Source organism: Phyllobates terribilis, unplaced genomic scaffold, assembly GCF_046119375.1.
Source record: "Phyllobates terribilis strain yellow unplaced genomic scaffold, ASM4611937v1 Scaffold_11__3_contigs__length_659146591, whole genome shotgun sequence".
In the NCBI taxonomy this organism is placed as follows: domain Eukaryota; kingdom Metazoa; phylum Chordata; class Amphibia; order Anura; family Dendrobatidae; genus Phyllobates; species Phyllobates terribilis.
In genome coordinates, this window is record NW_027362771.1 from 524618588 (window position 1) to 524639690 (window position 21103).

Here is a 21103-nt window from a genome sequence, read left to right on the forward strand (position 1 = left end):
CAAATGTACCCCTTGTTTATCCAACTCCAGACTACCAAGAGTTAATCAAGTCTCCGTTTGTTTAGGAATTGAAGGACAGGTCCCAACAAAATGTCCATTTTTCCCCAAAAAAAAACATACGCCTTTTTTCTTGCAGATCTCTGGGGAGATGTATGATGTAGAGACACCCCCTAACTGTATGGATTCCTCCACCTCCCCCAGTAGTGGCTCACCACCAGACCGCTCCCCTGGCAGAGGTACACAACTCCGACAAGAAGGCCCCGGAGAACGTGGTCTCACCCATCTGTCCCGAAGGCGTCTATCAAGACATGTGGCCAAAGACATGGCAGCCTCTAAGGACTGAGGGGTTTCATATACTGCCAAGGCATCTTTCAACCTTTCAGTAAGCCCCTCACAAAATTGACTTGTAAGGGCTGAGTCATTCTATTTGGAATCTGTTAGACCATATTAAAAGAAAAGGAAATGGAGCAAAAAAAATCCCCTAATAAATTTCAAAATGGATTATAATAAAAATTATTTAAATCTTTATTCGTACAATATTAAAATCAGTCACAAAAATACAAAAAATGATAAATAGTATTATATAGCGAGTACACAATAATGTGGCATACGGCTAAGGCTAGGGATGGGAGGAGATGAGCACTAGTCGATCTCCACTAAACTCTATAGAAAACAAGGGTAGACAAACGGGGTGAATTGCTTAGCTTTAAACGACTCCAAATGCGAACTCGGCCTCAAGCTCCAGAGAGGACGCAGGACTGCTCTTGCTAAAGCCTCACAAGTAGTAAGGAATATAGCCAGCAACTCCCTCTCAGACACACCAGGTATATATACACCCAGGCCAGGGAGCTAATTACCAGAGGGAGGTAGCCGCTCGGTCCTAGAGACAGCCTCTCATCTAAGAACATGTCTGTAATGCCAGATGTAAAGTTCTCCTGCAACCAACTGCAGGGTGACTGTCTGTCACCTCTTATACACCCGTGACAGCACCACTCACACCAGTGCTGGCCACAATAACACTCAAACCAGTGCTGGCCATACTGCCACTCACACCTGTGCCAGCCACAATAACACACCAGTGCTGGCCATACTGTCACTCACACCTGTGCCAGCCACAGTAACACACCAGTGCTGGCCATACTGCCACTCACACCTGTGCCGGCCACAATAACACTCACACCAGTGCTGGCCATACTGCCACTCACACCTGTGCCAGCCACAGAAACACACCAGTGCTGGCCATACTGCCACTCACAGCAGTAGTTGCCACAATGCCACTCACACCAGCGTCAGACACAGTGCCCCCACATCAATTGCTAACCAGGGTGTTCCCCATTAAGAACCATAGCTCCACCACAGACAAAGTCAGTGCCGCCTGCAGGTGGCGCTACAGACACATTGCCCCTGTAATGCTGCATTCCATATAGAATCATGGCTGTCCCGGCACAGAGCCGCAGTGCTGTATAGAGGTCTCTGCGCTGTCAGGAGTGAGACACTCTTACTCGTCCTCCCGATATACTGACATAACGACGCTCAGATGTCTCATATTTTCGATAAAGCTTTAGGTTGAAGACGCGCAGTGCACGCCGGGAGTTGTAGTTCTAGGACAAGTGTCACGAGATCGAGCTCTGCTGGTCTCTACCGGAAGACACGGGGATACGGCTCGGGCTGTCGCCCTGGAAACAGGTTTCTGGCCGCTATATATATGTCGTGTGGCTCCGGGGGTCGCCTTATATGTGCCGGTGTACGAGGAGCCTGGTGGGAGCTGTGGAGAGACGCGGTCATGTGTGACTGCGGGTGTGGATACGGCTGTACCGGTAGACGGCTGTATTTGTATACGGCTGCACCCTTCCAGGAGCTTGGATTTTTGGGTGGTCAGCGCTGTCATTGTTTTTATTGGGGTCCATTCAACCCCCTGATCTTATTCTCTTTTTGGAAGGTGAAGTGACCATGAACCAGCGACTGACATTTCGGATTGTTTTTTTGTTTTTTTATTTTAATTTAGGCGTTCACCATGTGTAAGAAATATACAGATATCTTAGACCGTTCCGCATGCAGCCAGACCAAATATTTAAAACTTTTTTTTAACATTTATATAAAATTTCTTGTACAGTTCTCTGCAGTATTATTACCAGGGCTGCCACCAGGAATTTCAGGGAGCCATACTGGCAACATTTTCGGGTCCCCTTGAGACTCTGCCTCCATCCCTTGAACTTTCCATGGTCCTACCTCCCACTCTTGGAAAATCTCCACTTCTGCACATCAATCACACAATAACAGTTCACATCGAACACATATCACATACATAGCCATGAGATTTTATTTTGGCCAAAAGATTTTTTAAGCCGTCACAACGACAAGGTAGACTCTTCTGGCTGGGCCATACTCTACTCTAACCTATTAAACATTTCTTATAATACCCAATACTCTTTTTAGTTTTTGTTTTCTGTCAGGGAATGTGTCACATATTTTTTTTAAAATGACTAATAATATCACATACAAGGGAACAAATACCGTCACACCATGGCCGGACCACATATTACCACCACATAGTGACCGAATAATACTACAAAGAAGGAACAAATGCCTCCACACTGTGACCAGACCACATATTGCCACCACATAGTGACCGAATACTACAATACTGATCATTAATAAAAAACACAATACTAATATTACCATAAGTTAGCATGAGTGTCATTATACACAAGAGCCCTGTACATAGTATACAGTGTATAGTGTCAGTTTACAGGTAATACAGTATCACCAGTGACATTATACTCAGGAGCTCTGTATATAAAGTATAGGTAATACAGTGATCACCAGTGACATTATACTCAGGAGCTCTGTATATAGTGTCAGTGTACAAGTAATACAGTGATCACCAGTGACATTATACACATAAGCCCTGTGTATAGTGTCAGTGTACAGGTAATACAGTGATCACCAGTGACGTCTCTAGTTGAAGTCCTTCATCTTCGCTTTTCTCCTTTATCCAGCGCAGACCGCCATCACTTCTTCCAGCCAAGTCTTGTCTCTGCATAAAATAACACGGTTATCTAGAGCACATTCCCCAACTTCTACACTACGCAGCTGAGTACCGACTTGCACCCACCATTAATATATAGTTAGTTATTACGCAACCCACCATTCCAAATATAAATTGTAATCCACCACTGTGCTCCCACTAACTGTAAATAGCCACTTTCCCCACCTAATAAATATATAAATTAATTAGAACCTGTACTCTTTCCCCCAGTTCATTACCAGTCACACTCCTCAACGCGCCCCTCTCCCAATTCATTATATTTACATGCCCCCCTCCTCCCTAATTCATTTTGTCATGTCCTCTCTCCCACCCCCACTTCATCATCATTTACTCTCCCCCACCCCCAATTCATCATCATTTGTTGTCCCCACCCTCAATTGATTATTTGCTCGCCTCATCCTTCACTCCCAATTAATTTGTTTTCCTCACCCCCCACTCCCAATTCATTTGCTCTCCCCACCCCCCATTCATCATTTGCTCTCCCCGCTCCTAATTTATCATTAGCTCTACCCACCCCCCACTGTCAGTTCATCATGTGCTCTCCCCACTCCCAGTCCATCTTATGCTTTCCCAGTTCATCATGTGCTCTCCCCACCCCCAAGACAATTTAATTAATTATATTAAAAAAAAAAAAAAGTTTTCATACCAGGTGAATGGACTTAGCTGCAATACCAACCCAGCCACTACAAAATGTACGGTGCTCTGCCTTTGGTGCTCTTAGGATCTTTGTGGCCCTTTTAACCAGCTGAATGTGGGGGGTGATGGGAGTTAGACCCCTGCTGATCTAATATTGATGGCTTACCTCAAAAAAAGGTTATCCATAAAAACAAAGTTTTGAAAAAAATTAATGGTTGTGCGTAGAAAAGTGGCTTCTCATTGTTAATAAGTTACTACAGGGTTTGTAGAAGAATTTGCTGATGTGTAATGTGTCAGCAGGAACGTTGAGGAATGATGAACCTCACTGCAGTCCTGGACAGATCGTAGCCAGACTAGGAGCCAGCTGGGACGTTATATGGGGCCACGTTAACACAACTGGTTGAGGAACTGGTGGGGCGCAATATTCAGATTGGATTAGGTAAGAAGAGGATAATTGAAACCCTTTACTTCTCCTACCTGCTGCATCTAATAAGAGTAGTGCAAAGAGAGGGAGAATAATCGTCCAGCAGGCTTCCTGACAGCTGATACATCCTGCCCGTGGATAGAGCAGCATGGTATCAGGCACGGGCTGTATGATCTCAGCCAGGTATGTTTGACTCTGAAACGCTGCTGCCTTTCAGAGAAAAGCATATTTTAATAGCCACCAGGGATAGAGCCGCATGGGAGACTAGACAGGTAGATGAGACCCCGACCGCTTCTCCCCGCCTGCTGCCCTGGAGTGACAGGTCTCATTATATGTGCATGTAGGCAAAGTCCTGTCAATCCAAGGCAGCGGGCAAGGAGAAAGCCACTACCCTCCAGCGCGGCTCAGTCTTCAGCGTCACCACCTCCTCCTGCTTTACTGACAGCCTTTATGCAGTGTGACTTCAGACAAAGGAGCTGTCAGTCAAGTAGCAAAAGGAGGCTCGAAGCGGAGAATAGAGTTGGAGTGACGGGGCTCTTCTGCCTCATTTGCATATCATTGCAAAAGCGGATTTCTCAGTAACGGAGGAGCAGACTGGCCATGTAAAGGTATTGCTGGACATGTCTATGAAAGAGCTACATGCACATATACATAGTTTGGGGGGGTGAAATCCTGTTGACAGATTCCCTTTAATGAATTTGACTCCTCTTACTTCAGCAAGACTGGCTAGTCTTGATGAATTGTGGCGTATATGTCTTGTGCAATGGCTATACAGTGACTGTGCCGCCCCAACACTAATTTTCCTTTTCTGACAATACCTTCTGCATGTTTCTATGTATTACATCTGCTTTTATACATGTAAGTCCTCTTTCACACATCCTGATATTTCCAGCACTGGAAAAACCAGTACCGGAGATATCCGTGTCCGTGTGTTGCAACAGTGTGCCACATCAGTATCACATGTACTGGCGCCTGAGAAACAGCTGTACAGTTTGCTCCGGTGCTGGGTGCTGAGATCTGCGTGAGCAGGGGACAGTGTTGAGAGTTGTATTCACCCCCCGCTGTTTACATAGAATGTAAAATTAAGAATGAAATAAAAAACACATTATACTCACCTTCACTCCTAATACCCTGAAGCCATTGTCCCCTGTAAAAAACAAAAATAAAAAACAACAATATTAGTGATGAGCGAGTATGCTCTGTTAACCCTTTTGGCGAGCACGCTCGGGTGCTCGCCGAGTATCTTCAGCGTGCTTGGGTGTCATGTTTCAGTCACTCCGTGCTCATGATTTGCGACTGATTGACAGAATCTGTAATGTCCCACCCACGCCGTATCCCATCTGTGCGACATTTTCTCATCAGCATGAGCGGTGGCATAAGGTGACCGCTCATGCTGAAGAGCAGGGCAGAATGACTGCAGCGAGCTGGCCCCTGAACTGCGGTGACCTCGGTGAGATCATCGCAGTTCACAGTGAGAAGTTTCGCACCGATGGATTACAGCATGGAACACTATGGATTCTTGCCACTTTGGACAGGTGATGGATATTGTTGTTTTTTATTATTATTTTTTTTACAGGGGACAATGGCTTCAGGGGATTAGGTGTGAAGTTGAGTATAATGTGTTTTTTATTTTATTCATAATTTTACACTCCATGTAGACCGTGGGGGATGAATACAACTCTCAACATATCAACATAGTCCTCTGCTCGCCCTGATCTCAGCAGAGGACACTGATGAGAGCTGCCTCCAGGACCTGGTGCCGGGGAATAGCGCAAACTGTACTGATGATTCCCAGGCATCGGTAACTTGTGATGCTGATGACACACGGATGTGATCTGTGTGTCACCAGAGTGCATGTGTGTGGAACGTTTTATTATCCGTGCGGCGTGCAAAAAACAGACATATCAGCGTGTTTTGCCCACGGACATGCGGTCCGTGGAAACACACAATAAACTACCGGCATGTGGATAAGGCATAAAGGGAACCATTCACCAGAAAAAACGCTATTAACCTGCAGATATCGGGTTAATCTACAGGATAATAGCGTTTTTTTTCTGGTGACAGGTTCCATTTAAAGAGGACCTGTCACCAGTTTTTGCTCATATTTTATTCCTGCTGCTCCCCTGAGTATTCAGTTATTATTTTTTTTAAAATTCACCATATGGATCCATAAATATAGCCCTTTTTATTTAGCGATCATTTTTATGGTTTTTACCAAAGGGGGCGTTGGTCACTGGGTAGTAATGCAGAGGCACCTAAAGACACTCCCCTGAGGAATCCTGTGATCCTTAGTAGAGACCATAGACATTAGCAATAAATAAAAAGGCCCACGTATCTGGAACCACATGGTGGATTAAAAAGAAAACTCAGGGAAGCAGTGGGAATAAAATAAGAGCAAAATATGTCCACTTCTGACTTGGTGACAGGTGCTCTTTAGTAGATGTACAGTATATGCCTCCTGCCAGGCATACATGCTCATAACTTATGCACTGACGGTGGTCACACCCTGGATGGGTGCGGTGGCATCTGTACTCCATAGGGACCCATTCCAAGAAATGGCAATGTGACCCTCTGTATAGGGAAGAACAGTCTTCTGCGCTGTCCTATACAGTTAAATAAACAGTATATAGATTACCACTGTATATATCTATATATGTCTATATCTCATGTGTATGCGGACATATTAGATCATTCTGAGTGAGAATCTCTACATTTCTGCTTGTGTGGCTTTTATGATTGACTTGGTCTTTGCAGATGAGAACAGTTGCGTCTATACTATGTTCTATATATTCTAGGTTACATTGTCAGAGGGCCAGTCAGCACACCTCCCGTACCTAACAGGTTTTAGCAACAAGTATGTGGTTCATTTACAGATGGCAGAGCCGCTAATGAAATCAGGATTTAAAGGGTTTGTCCACTACTAGGTCAGCCCCTTCTCGATCTGAATGTTTGTCCCCTTGAAAATAAAAAGCTGGGACAAACATTAAGTGAGTGGTCAGCTGTAGCGGGGACAGTGACGCCAGCGCTGATTGGGCGCCGGGCATCACCTGTCACTCCACCGCATCACAGCCCCGGGAACATGAGTGCCGACACCGCTGGAACAACGCCGGCACGGGAGGTGAGTATAAGTGTATATATTTTCACTGGGGCTAATATTCAGATCGAGAAGCAGTTGTCCTAGTAGTTGACAACCTCTTTAATACTTTTTTTGACACCTCGGGGGCAGTTTTTAATTTTTGTTTTTACTGAAATGCATCTGGTTTAAAAATAAATGAATTGAAAATGTCATATTTTTTGGCTTTTACTGGTTCTTGTGTTTCCCTATACATTGCTGACTACTGAGTTCACTGAGAATCCATCAGTGATCTTGGTCTTTTGGGGAGTCTGTAACTCTTTTATCTGGCCTTATTTTGACCACGTCAAAGTTCATCTCAACTTTGATGTGGTCTGTGGTCAGAATATAGCTGAGAGTTCAGAAAAAGACCTACAGAAAAGTTACAAACCCTCAGTGAGAACCGACTGAGGGAAACAAAGCCTGTGAAATGCAATTGGAGCACTTTTTTTTTTTTTCTACTGAAACCCCAGTGCAAAAATTTTCAGCCTAAAATACATACAAGTGTGTAAAGAAGTAAAAAAGGTCCTCAAAGATATGTCCTTGAAAGTACAAAAGTGAATGTTTTTTGACAATGGACAGCTGACAGACCGCCTTACCCTTATACCAACCAATGACATTTGCAAAATGTTTCTAACCTTCTCTCTCCTGATAGGTTGATGTTGGCATCTGTCCACGGTTTCCTGCGAGCAGTCCAGCCTAACTCTGTCCGCTTCTTGCCCCGGAGAGGCATCTCCTACTTCCCTCCACTAAGGATGAGGCTTATTCAGTTTCAGAGCCCAACGTCTACCGGCCGGAGGATCGGAGTAGAACTGGATGGAGAAAGAGTCATTGACCTAAATGCCTTTGATTCATCACTTCCATGTGAGATGAGAGAATTTCTGGAAGGTGGAGATGTAACATTGCAGATAGCTAAGAGGTACACACCAAATTTCTACTGGGCACTCCCTTACTGACTCGCAGTATACAAAGTAGTTGTATTTGAGTTTTACTTATAGAATTCTAGAATGTTAGAGTTGGAGGGGACCTCCAGGGTCATTGTGTCCAACCCCCTGCTCAATGCAGGATTCACTAAACCATCTCAGACAGATGTCTGTCCAGCCACTGTGTGAAGACTTCCATTGAAGGACAACTCACCACCTCTCTTTGCAGCCTGTTCCACTCATTGATCACCCTCGCTGTCTAAAAGTTTTTTCTAATATCTAATCTGTATCTTCTCCCTTTCAGTTTCATCCCATTGCTTCTCGCGAAAACTCTAAAACTGTAGCCAAGTTGTCAGCCAAAATGAAAGGAAATGCCATTTTCTCAAAGTCAGTGGGCATGTACTTAGCCTGGGAGGTCGAGGGCACTATACAGTAAACGGTCGTGGCCAAAAGTTTTGAGACCAACACAAAGTTTGGTTTTCACAAAGTTTGCTGCTTCAGTGTTTTTGGATCTTTTTGTCAGATGTTTCTATAATTACTGATGTACAATTATCAGCATTTCATAAGTTTTTACAGTTTTATGGAAATTTACATGCTAGGCAATGTACCCTGGGAAAATAATATGGAAATGAGATCTCCAGGAGAAAGCAAGCTGGATATTTCCTGCCCCTGTAGGTCAGTGCCTGACCCTTTAACAAGCTTTAAAGTGTTAGGAGCTGATTTATAATGTAGCTGCCTCTAATAGGGGGCACCAGACCCCAGAATTTTTCCTCATACAGCTCATTTGCTCATCTTCTTAGTGACATAATTCATTCCCTTTTAGGGCCCTGGATTCTGGTCAGCCCACCCTGAGCCGCTCTCAGCTCTCAATCTTGGCTCCCATCACCAATCCTGAGAAGGTTATTTGTATTGGGATGAACTATGTTGACCACTGCCTGGAGCAAAATGTCCCTGTTCCAAAAGAACCCATCATCTTCAACAAGTTCCCCAGCTCCATCGTTGGTCCATATGACTCCATTGTCCTTCCTGCTGAAAGTCAGGTGCCTGTGGTGATTTTTAGAGGTTGGAGTAGCAATACACATGTTGCCATCAGAGTTTACTAAAGGTGATATACATCTAGTGTGTACAGAGCCTTAAAGGGAGTCTGTCAGCACAAAATGACTGTTGAACCCGAGCACAGATCCCTCAAGCACCCTTCCCACCTACTTGTTTTCCATCCATCTCCTCTTTCTTGATTGACAGCTCTAAATTTACAGAATCCAGATGAGGTGGGAAGGTGCACTGAGCTGTTTGTCCTCGCAAAGGGTGCATTAAGCATCTGTGCTTGGTGTTAACAGTCATTTTGATCTGACAGACTCCTTTACAAGGAATGTTGCTCTGCTTCTGGTGTACATGAGATCACACGTCAGAAAATACATTTTAGGCTGTGTTCACAGGTTCCTATCTGCTGCAGATTCATGACGCAGAGCCTTAAACGTAACACTTTGCTAACTGCAAACATGAAAAATTTGGAGCAGTCTTTTTCTAACTACTTTTAATAAATTTCTAGGAGGCTTTTTGTATTCCATGTAAAAACACTCATCATACAAGACCCACACCGTGCTTGTGGCAAACCGTCTGTGTAATGGGAAGACACTCTCTTGGCATATTGTCCTACAGGTATCAAGAGTGCACTGTACGGGGAGGTTCAGAGAAGCATGCTTTCCAACATAGTAGCATGTAAAATACTTGTGGTATACATTGTTTAGGAGTCTGGCAGATGTATGCAGTTGTATAAACTTACAGTTCCATATGTGTAGCAGTAGTTTCAGTCAGTCCAGCTCAACAGAATTGCATAAGTCCGATGAGCCCCGGTGCAAAATTTGGCCCTAGACACCCCTGCATGTTGGTCAGATGTATATTGTAGCATTCTAAATCCTACAAGGACTTACTAATGTCACCCTCTCCTCCATTATGTAGTATTATCCCTCATTTTGGGCTCCTTCCTGGTATACATGTCCCCATCCTAGTATATATGCTCCCCATCCTGGTATATATCACCTCCGTCCTAGGCCTATCATGGTATATAAATCCCCCATCCTGGGCCCATCAAGGTATATATGTCCCCCATCCTGGTGTGTGTATAAAAAAGAAATTATTCTACTCCCCTTCCCTCCGCTCCCCCGCTGCGCAGCATTCTCTTCTGAAACCGGCAGCTGACTTCAGGGTGCAAGTGACGAGAGGGCTTGACGTCCCTGCCATGCGCCCCCAGTCACGTGCACGCCGATGTCTGCTGCTGGGCTCTGATTGGCTGGCAGCATGTATTGCAGCACACGGACCTGGCGTTTTTCTGCACCACAATACACTTCTTTTGAAGATTGCGCTGATGTCGGTGGGCCCCTCACCCGCATGGTCCCGGTCGCGACCTCTGTGACCACGATCATTACGTCCCTGATTAGAGCACTATCCATATACTGTATATCGGACACTCCACTTGCATCGGACATTGCTGTGGTCATATTCATAAGTTTGGGTAATTGGATTGTATGCTATGAGATTGGACCTTCCAAACGTAACAGGATCCGAATTAATCAGTGGCTTGAAATATTTGTCTTTTACTCAATGAGCACAATACCTCAAGCCCAGAACTGTACACCGCTGTTGTGCCATCATAGCATGCAGTGTGCTAGTTTTCATTTTGCTGACCATTGCCTTTATGAAAGTGACCAGCTCTGCTGAATTTCCCACTTATGTATGTTTTTGCAGAAATGAATTGTTAGTTTGCTGCCCTTTTCAGTCCTCAGGAAACACAGCCACAGATCCAACTGCTGGGACTGGCATCTATCTCAAAAACGGCGCCGCCAAGGGAGGCTGCGTTTGCTCGGTTGTCGTCATTGATTTGTATGGCAGTTACAAAAACCATAAGCAAGGAGCAATACTCAAAAAGAAAGAAAAAACAGCCCCCACCATAGCTTAGAGCTGATTTCTTAGTGTGTGAGATGTTGTGATACAGATCTGATCTTCTTGTATAACCTCCTGCATGAGTCAGTGTGGGGAAGGGGTAGTGCACCTGAGTTTAGCTGTGTCTCATTACAAACCCTTCTATCAGCTCTCCTAGCACTATCACCTCTGCTATACTGCACTTCTCCGCACACTGCCTGTCCAGAGATGTCCCAGTATCACACTTAGGGCGCAGTCAGACGGTCGTGTTACTTGCATGAGGATCGCATCGCAATCCTCTGACTGGCCGGCAGCTCTGCTGACTTGAACGTGACAGCATGTATTTCTATGCAGCTGTCACTCTCGGGTCAGGAGAGCTGCTGACCAGTCCGAACATTGTGATGCGATTGTCGTCCGTGTTATAAGGCCTTCTGACTTCGCCCTTAGTGCTCAACTTATAATCACTCATTAGTGAGATCGAAGCAGGGTCTCATTACATCTAACACAGCGGTAGTCCAGAGCTGGCAGGTTACTCCTCTGTGAGATATTATGAAAGCCCTGATCAGGGCTCAAATGCTTGAGCTCCGCGGACATCAGTGTGATTACTGATACTCAGTAATCAGGTGAGCTGATAAAAGGGTTTGTAACATGACAGAGCTAAACTCGGCAGCATTTCCCGTCCCCCACACTGACTCATGCATTAGATCAGAGCTGTATCACTACATTCACACACTGAGAAATCTGCTGGAAGCTAAGATGGGGGCGTGTTTTTTTTTCCAAGTATATTGCTGCCTGCTTTATGATTGGTCAGCATCATGCAGGGAGAAGAAGTACACGCCCCCAGTGAAAACTGCCTGATAAAAAAAAAAAGTCCAAGTGGGTGTTAATGCATTATGTGACAAATACTTTGCTGATATCTACACAACAGACACAAAATTAAATGAAAAAAAGTTTTATTCCACTTTGCGGCCAATATTGCATTGTGGGTCCATGAAAAATAGGGTATTCTCATGTGGCAGATTTGTTGCAGAAATTTTAGGCATGTGTGAATATGCCCGAGTGGTAACATCGTTGTCTGGAACATATAGTTATTTGTTACTTACAATATACTGATAACGTAAAATAGTTTAATAGGGGCCTACATCACATATACACGTTGTCCCTGTTTTCTCCACAAGATGGCACTATTACATTGCTTAGCAATTTTGTGCATTATTATCTAGCAGTAATGTTCTCATCCACTTCTGTTTGCAGGAAGTGGACTGGGAAGCTGAACTTGCTTTCGTCATAGGAAAAAAGGGAAAAAATATCAAGGTAAAACTGAAAAGAAAAGCACGATTCATTTTTAAGCTGTGAACTTCAAGCAAGAGTTACATAAAATAATGCTCAAAATAAAGTATAATCAAACTCCGTTTTGAAAAGGGATGTTCTGAGTCACCCAAAAAAGTCCTCCAGTATAAAACATTGACTAGAAGGAAGGGAGGAGGGAGGTGCAGCTGCAGCTTCTCCGTGATATCATTATGGAAAACTCTATAAGGTGGCGGCTCCCTCCACCCCGTCCTTTACGTAGATACATTATGTATGTGACACTTTATAGACACATTTCCATTGTATACACAGGAGCAGGACGCCATGGAGCATGTGGCCGGATATACTGTGGCCCATGACGTGAGCTCTCGTGACTGGCAAATGGAAAAGAATGGGAAGCAGTGGCTGCTGGGTAAAACATTTGACACTTTCTGTCCATTGGGCCCAGCACTTGTTACTAAAGACTCTATTTCAGGTACTTAAATTACAATATTTCCTGAAAATATATTGTTCATCCCATTTTAATGACAATTTGGGATTGTGCCTACTATGTTCACACAGAGTTTTTTTTGAGGTGTTGAAAAACAACAAGATTCATCAATTGCAACAAATTAAAAGGTCACAGTTTTTTGCGTAAATGTTCTCCATTCCCACCATTGGAGTGTTTTATATACACCTGCAATTTTTGCACAAATAAGGTTAAATTAAATATATATATTGGACATATTAGACTATAGCATTACTTCGTCAAAGCCATTGGCGAAACGCGCATTGGGTCCTTGCTCTAAGTATTTGGTACTTGGATCATAATTTATTTTACTCTATATTTGTTGCATATTTATCCATTTACTTACCATGTGTACTTATATATGGGAAAATATTATAGATCTGTACATTAACCTTCATGCTATAGTCTAATATGACCAATACGTACATTTAATTTCAGGGCACATGTCACTGTCCTGCATTTTTGCACATAGTCCCAGTTATCTGTTTTACCTTTACTTATTTATTATATGCACATGTGATCTGGCTATGGATTTTTTTTTAAACTTTATGGAAATGCCATAGCATATATGACACGTGTATATATGTTATTATAAGGCATAAGTCAGTTTTTGCAATTTTGCACATGGCTAATATTCTGACTGATCAGCCACATTTCCTTTGGAGGTGCCTTTATTCTATGCATATTATAGTCTCATAGTTTGCTACTGCACTTTTCCATGTGCTTTGCACACCATATAATATTTCCATATGGCTCAAACTGTGTTACATATATAGAGACCAACTACATACAGTGGGGAAAATAAGTATTTTATACGCTGCCGATTTTGCAGGTTTTTCCACCTACAAAGAATGGAGAGGTCTTTTATTTTTTACTGTAGGTGCACTTCACCTGTGAGAAACAGAATCTTAAAAAAAAAAATCCAGAAAATCACATTGTATTATTTTTACATATTTCATGCAATAAAATGCAAATTAATTAAGTATTTGATACAATAGAAAAACAAAACTTAATATTTGGTACAGAAACTTTTGTTTGCAATTACAGAGGTCAGACGTTTCCTGTAGTTCTTGACCAAGTTTGCACAGACTGCAAAGAATGGAGAGATCTGTAATATTTATCGTAGGTACATTTCAACTGTGAGAAGCAGAATCTTACAATGTGATTTTTCTGAATTTGTTTATGCATGATTTTTGAATAATTAAATTGCATTTTATTGCATGAAATAAGTATTTGATCACCTACCAACCAGCAAGAATTCTGGCTCTCACAGACCTGTTAGTTTTTCCTTAAGAAGCCCTCCTACTCTGCACTCATTACCTGTATTAATTGCACCTGTTTGAACTTGTTACCTGTATAAAGGACACCTGTCCACAAACTCAATCACACTCCAACCTCTCCGCCGTGGCCAAGACCAAAGAGCTGTCTAAGGACACCAGGGACAAAACTGTTGACCTGCACAAGGCTGGGCTACAGGACAATAGGCAAGCAGCTTGGTGAGAAGGCAATAACTGTTGGCACAATTATTAGAAAATGGAAAAAACACAAGATGATTGTCAATCTTCCATAGTCTGGGATTCCATGCAAGATCTCGCCTCGTGGGGTAAGGATGAATCTGAGAAAGGTCAGGACTCAGCCCAGAACTACATGAGAGGACCTGGTCAATGACCTGAAGAGAGCTGGGACCACAGTCTAAAACATTACCGTTAGTAACACACTACGCTGTCATGGATTAAAACCCCTCAGGACACGCAAGGTCCCCCTGCTCACGCCAGCACATATCCAGGCCCATTTGAAGTTCGCCAATGACCATCCGGATGATCCAGAGGAGGCATGGGAGAAGGTCATGTGGTCAGATGAGACCAAAAATATAGCTTTTTGGTATCAACTCCACTCGCAGTGTTTGGAGGAAGGAGGATCAGTACAACCTCAAGAACACCGTCCCAACCGTGAAGCATGGTGGGGGAAACATCATACTTTGGGGGTGCTTTTCTGCAAAGGGGACAGGATGACTGCATCATATTGAAGGGAGGATGGATGGGGTCATGTATCACAAGATTTTAGCCAACAACCTCTTTCCCTCAGTAAGAGCTTTGAAGATGGGTCGTGGCTGGGTCTTCCAATATAACAATGACCCGAAACACACAGCCAGGGCAACTAAGGAGTGGCTCCTAAGAAGCATTTCAAGATCCTGGCGTGGCCTAGCCAGTCTCCAGACCTGAACCCATTAGAAAATCTTTGGAGGGAGCTGAAACTTAAATGCCCAGCGACAGCCCTGAAACCTGAAAGATCTGGAGAAGATCTGTATGGAAGATTCGGCCAAAATCCCTGCTGCAGTGCGTGCAAACCTGGTCAAGAACTACAGGAAACGTCTGACCTCTGTAATTGCAAACAAAGGTTTCTGGACCAAATATTTAGTTCTGTTTTTCTATTGTATCAAATACTTAATTTGCATTTTATTACATGAAATAATTGTGTAAAAATCATACAATGTGATATTCTGGATTATTTTTTTTTTGATTCTATCTCTCACAGGTGAAGTGCACCTACGATAAAAATTACAGACCTCTCCATTCTTTGTAGGTGGGAAAACTTGCAAAATCAGCAGTGTATCAAATACTTATATTCCCCACTGTACATAGATATATACATACATGCAGTGTTACGGACCTTCAGTGGCATTATCATCGTCTGGGCATGGGTGTACATAATTTTGTATTTCTAGGCATCCACTATATGTATATGAATTCTTACTTGTATGCAACTTGTGATATTATACGTATCTTTTTATGTGTAGTCGTTCCCTTGTCTTTTTATTATTTTTTGTTTATATTGCTCCTTAACAAACTTTGATACAATTTGCATCAACGAGTTATGTGTCATTTTTACAGGTTATATGTTTGCTCTGGACACATAACAATCATCTTTGTGTATTGACAATAGTGTCAGGTTTGCTTGGACCGTCCCTTTAAAAATATTACTGTAGTATTAACCTCGTTCTTCTCCTTCCCAGACCCTCATGGCCTTGGAATCCGCTGCCGTGTGAATGGGAACCTCGTCCAGAATAGTAACACAAAGCAGATGGTTTTCAAGACGGAAGCTCTGATTGCCTGGGTCTCCAAGTGAGGATTTACTCATAGAGCATTGGCCAAATGTAGCAAAATCTGTCTCCCCGAAGTTACTGCCTCTTCACCTCTGCCCTGCGTCTGTGCATTGAGACATGAAAAGCCTAGTGGGTGCCAGGCCAGACGTGGCAATCTGCATGGCTCCGCTCATGATGGATGAATCATGGCACGCTGGGATTTGCTTTTTATTTTTACATTTTAATGGGAATAACTTAAATAACGCTCCTTTGTTATACGGCAAGGACATGTTGTATACAGACGACGCAGAAGCAGAGAAAAGTGCCAACACAAGGGCACATTACTAAAAACTAAGTCACATAGCTGGGAAAATAGCACAAGCACATGCCCAACGTGCAGAAGGCATCAGGCAAATGCGCATTATGGATGAGCATTTTATACTGTCTCTAGCTTATGGCAGTCACACATTACACAGTTTTATCATGGAATTCCAAAGAGGCATTAGAAACAGCAATGTGTGAACTGCTATTTGTCAATAGTCGTATGAAACACGGGCGCTGGGTTCACGCTTTCTAAAGTGAATTCCACTGCGTTTCTGCACTAAAATCTGCTGATATTTTCTGCACTTAGTAATGTTTGAATATGTGCAGAAACAGACCCCCCCAAAAAGCAACAAAACAGTAGTTTAACCTGCAGATTTCAGGGGCTTTCTGCAACAGAAGTTGACACGTTCCGAATTTAAAAAGTCCCATGTGTAAAATCTGCACCAAATACCAATGTGTGAATCTAGCCGTAGTGCATGTTATCAAGACTGATATTATTAATGCACTTTACAGTATTCACTAAATATTCTGACTTGGCTACGTATCATTTTCAGATTTGTCACGTTAAATCCGGGAGACGTGTTTCTCACAGGGACACCCCCCGGAGTCGGTGTATTCAGGAAGCCGCCAGTATTCCTTAAGGTGAGAGATACAGAACTGGTAATACGCCATCTTGTTTTCGGCATATGAAGATTGGCATTATCATCAATATTAAATGAAACCCATCAGCACATGGTATGGCTAGCACCCCAATGAAAATTATAACTTACGTAGTGATGCGATGCACGAGTCATGAGAACTCTAGTGTGCAAACCGTATGTAAATCAGGATGGAAGTGCACTGGGGGCGTGTCTATGCAGTGTACTGCTACTTCCAAAGTCACCCCCCCAGTCCACTTCCAGCCTGATTTGCATATGGCTTTTAGGGTAGACTTCATGACTGGCGCACTGGATTTATACAAAAAGTTTAATTGGGGGATAAGCACCTATACAGCCACACCACTATGTCCATATATAAAAATGTGCAGATGGGATCACTTTAATTATAGTACAATTGCTACTAATTACAATTACAAGCTGGCTCTTGGATGTGTCCGGCTTCCATGATGATTATACTTATGTGCGGTGTAGGCAGTTTTCACACCTAAACAGTTCCATCTGATTCCCATTAAAAAAAGAAGAGATTTTTTTATACATACACTTGTAAGGAAAAGCATACACAAATTCACTTTCCAATACCTTTATGCCAATGTATATGTATACTGGTCAATCTTTTGGCATACTTGGATATTTCAGACATGCCCAAACATAATGTGATTTTACCTTCTACTGGTCTTTGACTACCAAATAATAGTCGATATAAAGCCATGCATAGGTATAAGTATTTTAAAGGGGTTGAATACAGTAGAATACAAGACTCCAGTCACACTATGTGACTGCAGACTTATGAATCCTCACATTGCACACTGTGAAGAGTCTCAGACGGGAGCATGACCACAAGGATGCTATCTGGATACATATCGTTATGTGCTAACTAGAAGTGCACGGCCTCGCTTAACTCAAGTGTACTGAGCAAGGCCAGACACGTCTAGTTGGAATGTGTCCGGAAGTATGCAAATCGCATACTTGCAGTGAAATGACCACTCGTTCCCGGAGAATCCTTGAAGTGCGCGCGCTGTGAAGATTCATAAGTCCGTGACTAGAGACTTGTCTTCTAAAGCCGGACAACCCCTTTAATCTAGATTTAAACCAGCCATTCCTTTTATTAATTCTTTGTGGTGGCCACTTCTTTCAAGTGACAACTACCAGTGCCACCATATGGGTTGCTCTGAAGCCAGTGAATAGCATAAAATAACAAATGAAGCACAGTTCCCATGTTGGGACCCCGTTACTGCAGCACAGGCTGCTCTACTGTCACTGGGTTTCAACCTAGAGAATATGCTTCATTTATTATTTCAAGGTGAATCTGTCAGCAGGTTTTTGCTGGTTAATCCGGGTACAAGACAATGATTTCAGCGATGCATCACTTATTAGGCTGTATGTTGTAGTTTCAATGCAATGAGTGTTTTATTAGTAGGAGATTATCACTATAGGACTACAGCTCACAAGACCAGCAGTCAGGCTAATCTGTATAACCCCACCCCCCACCAGTGATTGGCAGCTTGCTGACAATGTACACAGGAAGCAGCCAGTAAGACGTGTGGGCGGGGTTATACAGAGGAGAACACTTAGCTCTGCTATATCTACAACAGACATAACAGGTATTCTATGAAAACTACACAGCCTAGTAAGTGACACATCCCTGGAATCAGGCGCTCTTGCTCTAGATTATGCTGCTCTCAGATTTTATAGCAAAAACCTGCTGACAGATTCCCTATAAGGCATTTTTTTTATTTAAGTCTGACAACTTTATCATTGAAGGTGAAAAAGGTGAGGTTCGACCAATACATTTCGAGAGCAAGAGCTTTCTTTTCTAGTTAGTCTGTTATTCACTTACATGACACACACAACCTCTGTGTAGCATATGACCGATGAATAATATACAGGTTAACCACTATGGATTAAATTGATCCTACTAATGTATCCTGGCTGTGGCCGAGCTTCAAAAGGAGACTGATTTCTGCTATATGCAGCGATGCTCTCGCATAGATGTGTATAGCACAAGCGATCGGCTGATCGCAGCTTCAAGTCCCCTAAGGGGACTAACAATAACAGTGAAAAGAAATAAAAAAAATAAAAAAAAATCTAAAACCCTAGAAGTTAAAATCACCCCTCTTTTCCCCCATTGAAAATAGATATTGAAAAAATAATTTAAAAAAAAATACACATATTTGGTATTACCACATTCAGAAAAGTCCGATCAAAATATCAAAACAATTACCCCGATCGGTAAACGGCATAAATGAAAAATTCAAGAACGATGATTTCGTGAATCCTGCATTGAGCAGGGGGTTGGACAAGATGACCCTGGAGGTCCCTTCCAACTCTACCCTTCTGTAAAATTAAGTTTTTTTTTGGTCGCCGCAATTCCACAAAGGCGGCGGTAAAAAGCAATCTAAACGTCTTATTCCAAAATGGTAATAATAAAAACGTAAAAAATAAACAATCACACCGTTCCACCGACCGAAGATTAAAAATGTTAGAGCTCTCAGAAAATGCTGACACGACCCCAAATGTATTTATTTATTTAATTTTTTTTTGCAAACTTCTGATTTTTCTTTTCACCACTAAAATAATAAAAAAAAAAACTGGACATGTTTGATATTTCTGTAATCGTATTAATAAGCAGAATAATTTTGCAAGGTCATTTTTACCACAAAATGTACACCATAAAAACAATTCTCCAATAACAATATCAGAATTTGCGGGATTTTTTTTTTTTCCACAATTTCACAGCACTTGGAATTTTTTCCACATTTTCCAATACACTATGTGGTAAAATCAATGGAGTCATTTAAAAGTACAACTTGTCCCGCAAAAAAACAAGCCCTCATATGTCTATGTGGACAGAAAAATGAGTTATTGCTGTGGGAAGGAAGGGAGGAAAAAAACAAACGCAAAAAAACGGAAATTGGCCGTGGCGTGAAGGAGTTACGTTAGACACACTTTTATCATGGAGCCTATGTGTGACAGGTGGCATCCGTTGGAAGTATATATATTTTTTCACGCTTGTTCATACATCTTGTGCCGTATATTTCAAGATACAACAGGAGTAGAGACAAAGTAAGGAATGGTCATCAGACGAATTTCTGCACTGTCACAAATGTACCAAATGTGTCTGTTTAACAATCCGTTGCTTTGATTTTATTTTTCAGGCAGGAGATGTGGTTGAATGTGAAATTGATGAGCTGGGGGTGATCAGTAACCCTGTGGTGTGAGGATCCGTACATTACAACAGAGGAATGGACACCGCAGTGCGCAGCACTCAGCTTTAATAATGGGAAAATCACATGTTGTACAGCAACGAAACACATTCCTGCTGCGACTCCAAACTCGCAGCAAATCTGCTTCTCTAAAGTTTTAAATCAAGCAAAAATAATTCAAGCGAAAAAACAAAATCAACCTAACTACAATGTAACATTCAGACTGATACACTTTACTAAAAGAAAAAAGAAATGTGCTTTCCAAGACTGGTTTGTTCAGATGCCTTTTGCTTCATGGTGGTGCAGATGTAATGTTAGTCATGGTCTCACAGGATAGGTCTCTGCGGCTCAGCGTCTGTATATAAACTGCTGGATGAATGACGTCAGCTTCGTGCAGTTTTCCTCTACAAGGAAGCTGTCGGAGAGGTGGAGAATGGATCCACCAGGGCTCGATGAACACTCAAATACCTGTAAATCAACACATCAAGTAAGATGACAAATTTATAACAGAAAAATGGCCATACTCTAAGGCAGCAAAATAAATCTCTTGTGTACCGGGGCCAATACACTATCCTACTTTTGGGAGAAATCTTCCTGATCCTACAATGGGGGTCAGAAAACATGACCCTGTTGCTAGATGGTCTGGTGGCCATGACTTTACCCCAGAGCTAGGAGCCAAATATGCAATGGGCTGAGTGATGCTTTTACAAGAGTGGTCTGTGAAGAAACAGCTCCTTTAAGATCTAGACTATACGGTTCTGTGCACCCATTACTGGCCCAAATGCAAACCATAGGCTTATTCACATTAAAGGCTGCATAGAACAGCTGCACATTTGGTGCCAAAAATGGAACTTGATATCCAGTTTTCACATCATACAAGGGTTTTCCAAACAATAATAGTTTTTGTAAAAACAAGCAATTTTGCAATTTACTTATTAAAAAATTTCTCAATCCCC

At 42.5% G+C, this 21103-nt stretch overlaps 2 protein-coding genes across 3 annotated transcripts in view; one reads left to right on the forward strand and one right to left on the reverse strand.

Annotated features, from left to right (window-relative positions):
- The first annotated feature begins 1420 nt into the window (after positions 1-1420).
- Positions 1421-21018, forward strand: LOC141166717 (oxaloacetate tautomerase fahd2, mitochondrial-like). Of its 2 annotated transcripts, XM_073653675.1 has the most exons (9): positions 1421-1686; positions 3986-4124; positions 7877-8140; positions 8968-9184; positions 12318-12377; positions 12684-12846; positions 15893-16001; positions 16840-16927; positions 20100-21018. In XM_073653675.1, exons 3-9 carry the CDS (start codon positions 7881-7883, stop codon positions 20160-20162), a joined length of 960 nt encoding a protein of 319 aa, XP_073509776.1. In that variant the 5' UTR covers positions 1421-1686; positions 3986-4124; positions 7877-7880; the 3' UTR covers positions 20163-21018. The 2 variants fall into 2 exon arrangements, with proteins under 2 accessions (XP_073509776.1, XP_073509775.1); XM_073653674.1 differs by lacking the exon at positions 3986-4124 and having other exon boundaries at positions 1424-1686; positions 20100-21012.
- Positions 19868-21103, reverse strand: part of GPAT2 (glycerol-3-phosphate acyltransferase 2, mitochondrial) — a 134327-nt gene continuing 133091 nt past the window's right edge. The window contains exon 23 of the mRNA XM_073653673.1: positions 19868-20615. Within this exon, the coding sequence (XP_073509774.1) occupies positions 20496-20615 (120 nt within the window). The 3' untranslated portion in view covers positions 19868-20495. The remainder of the gene's footprint in view (positions 20616-21103) is intronic.

What these genes read in the sequence shown, in the direction of transcription:
- LOC141166717 (XM_073653675.1), top strand. Translation starts at nt 7,881, where the DNA reads ATGTTGGCATCTGTCCACGGTTTCCTGCGAGCAGTCCAGCCTAACTCT. An exon ending in AAAAGGGAAAAAATATCAAG is followed by an intron (nt 12,378 to 12,683) that starts GTAAAACTGAAA and finishes TTGTATACACAG; the next exon opens with GAGCAGGACGCCATGGAGCA. An exon ending in AGCCGCCAGTATTCCTTAAG is followed by an intron (nt 16,928 to 20,099) that starts GTGAGAGATACA and finishes TTTATTTTTCAG; the next exon opens with GCAGGAGATGTGGTTGAATG.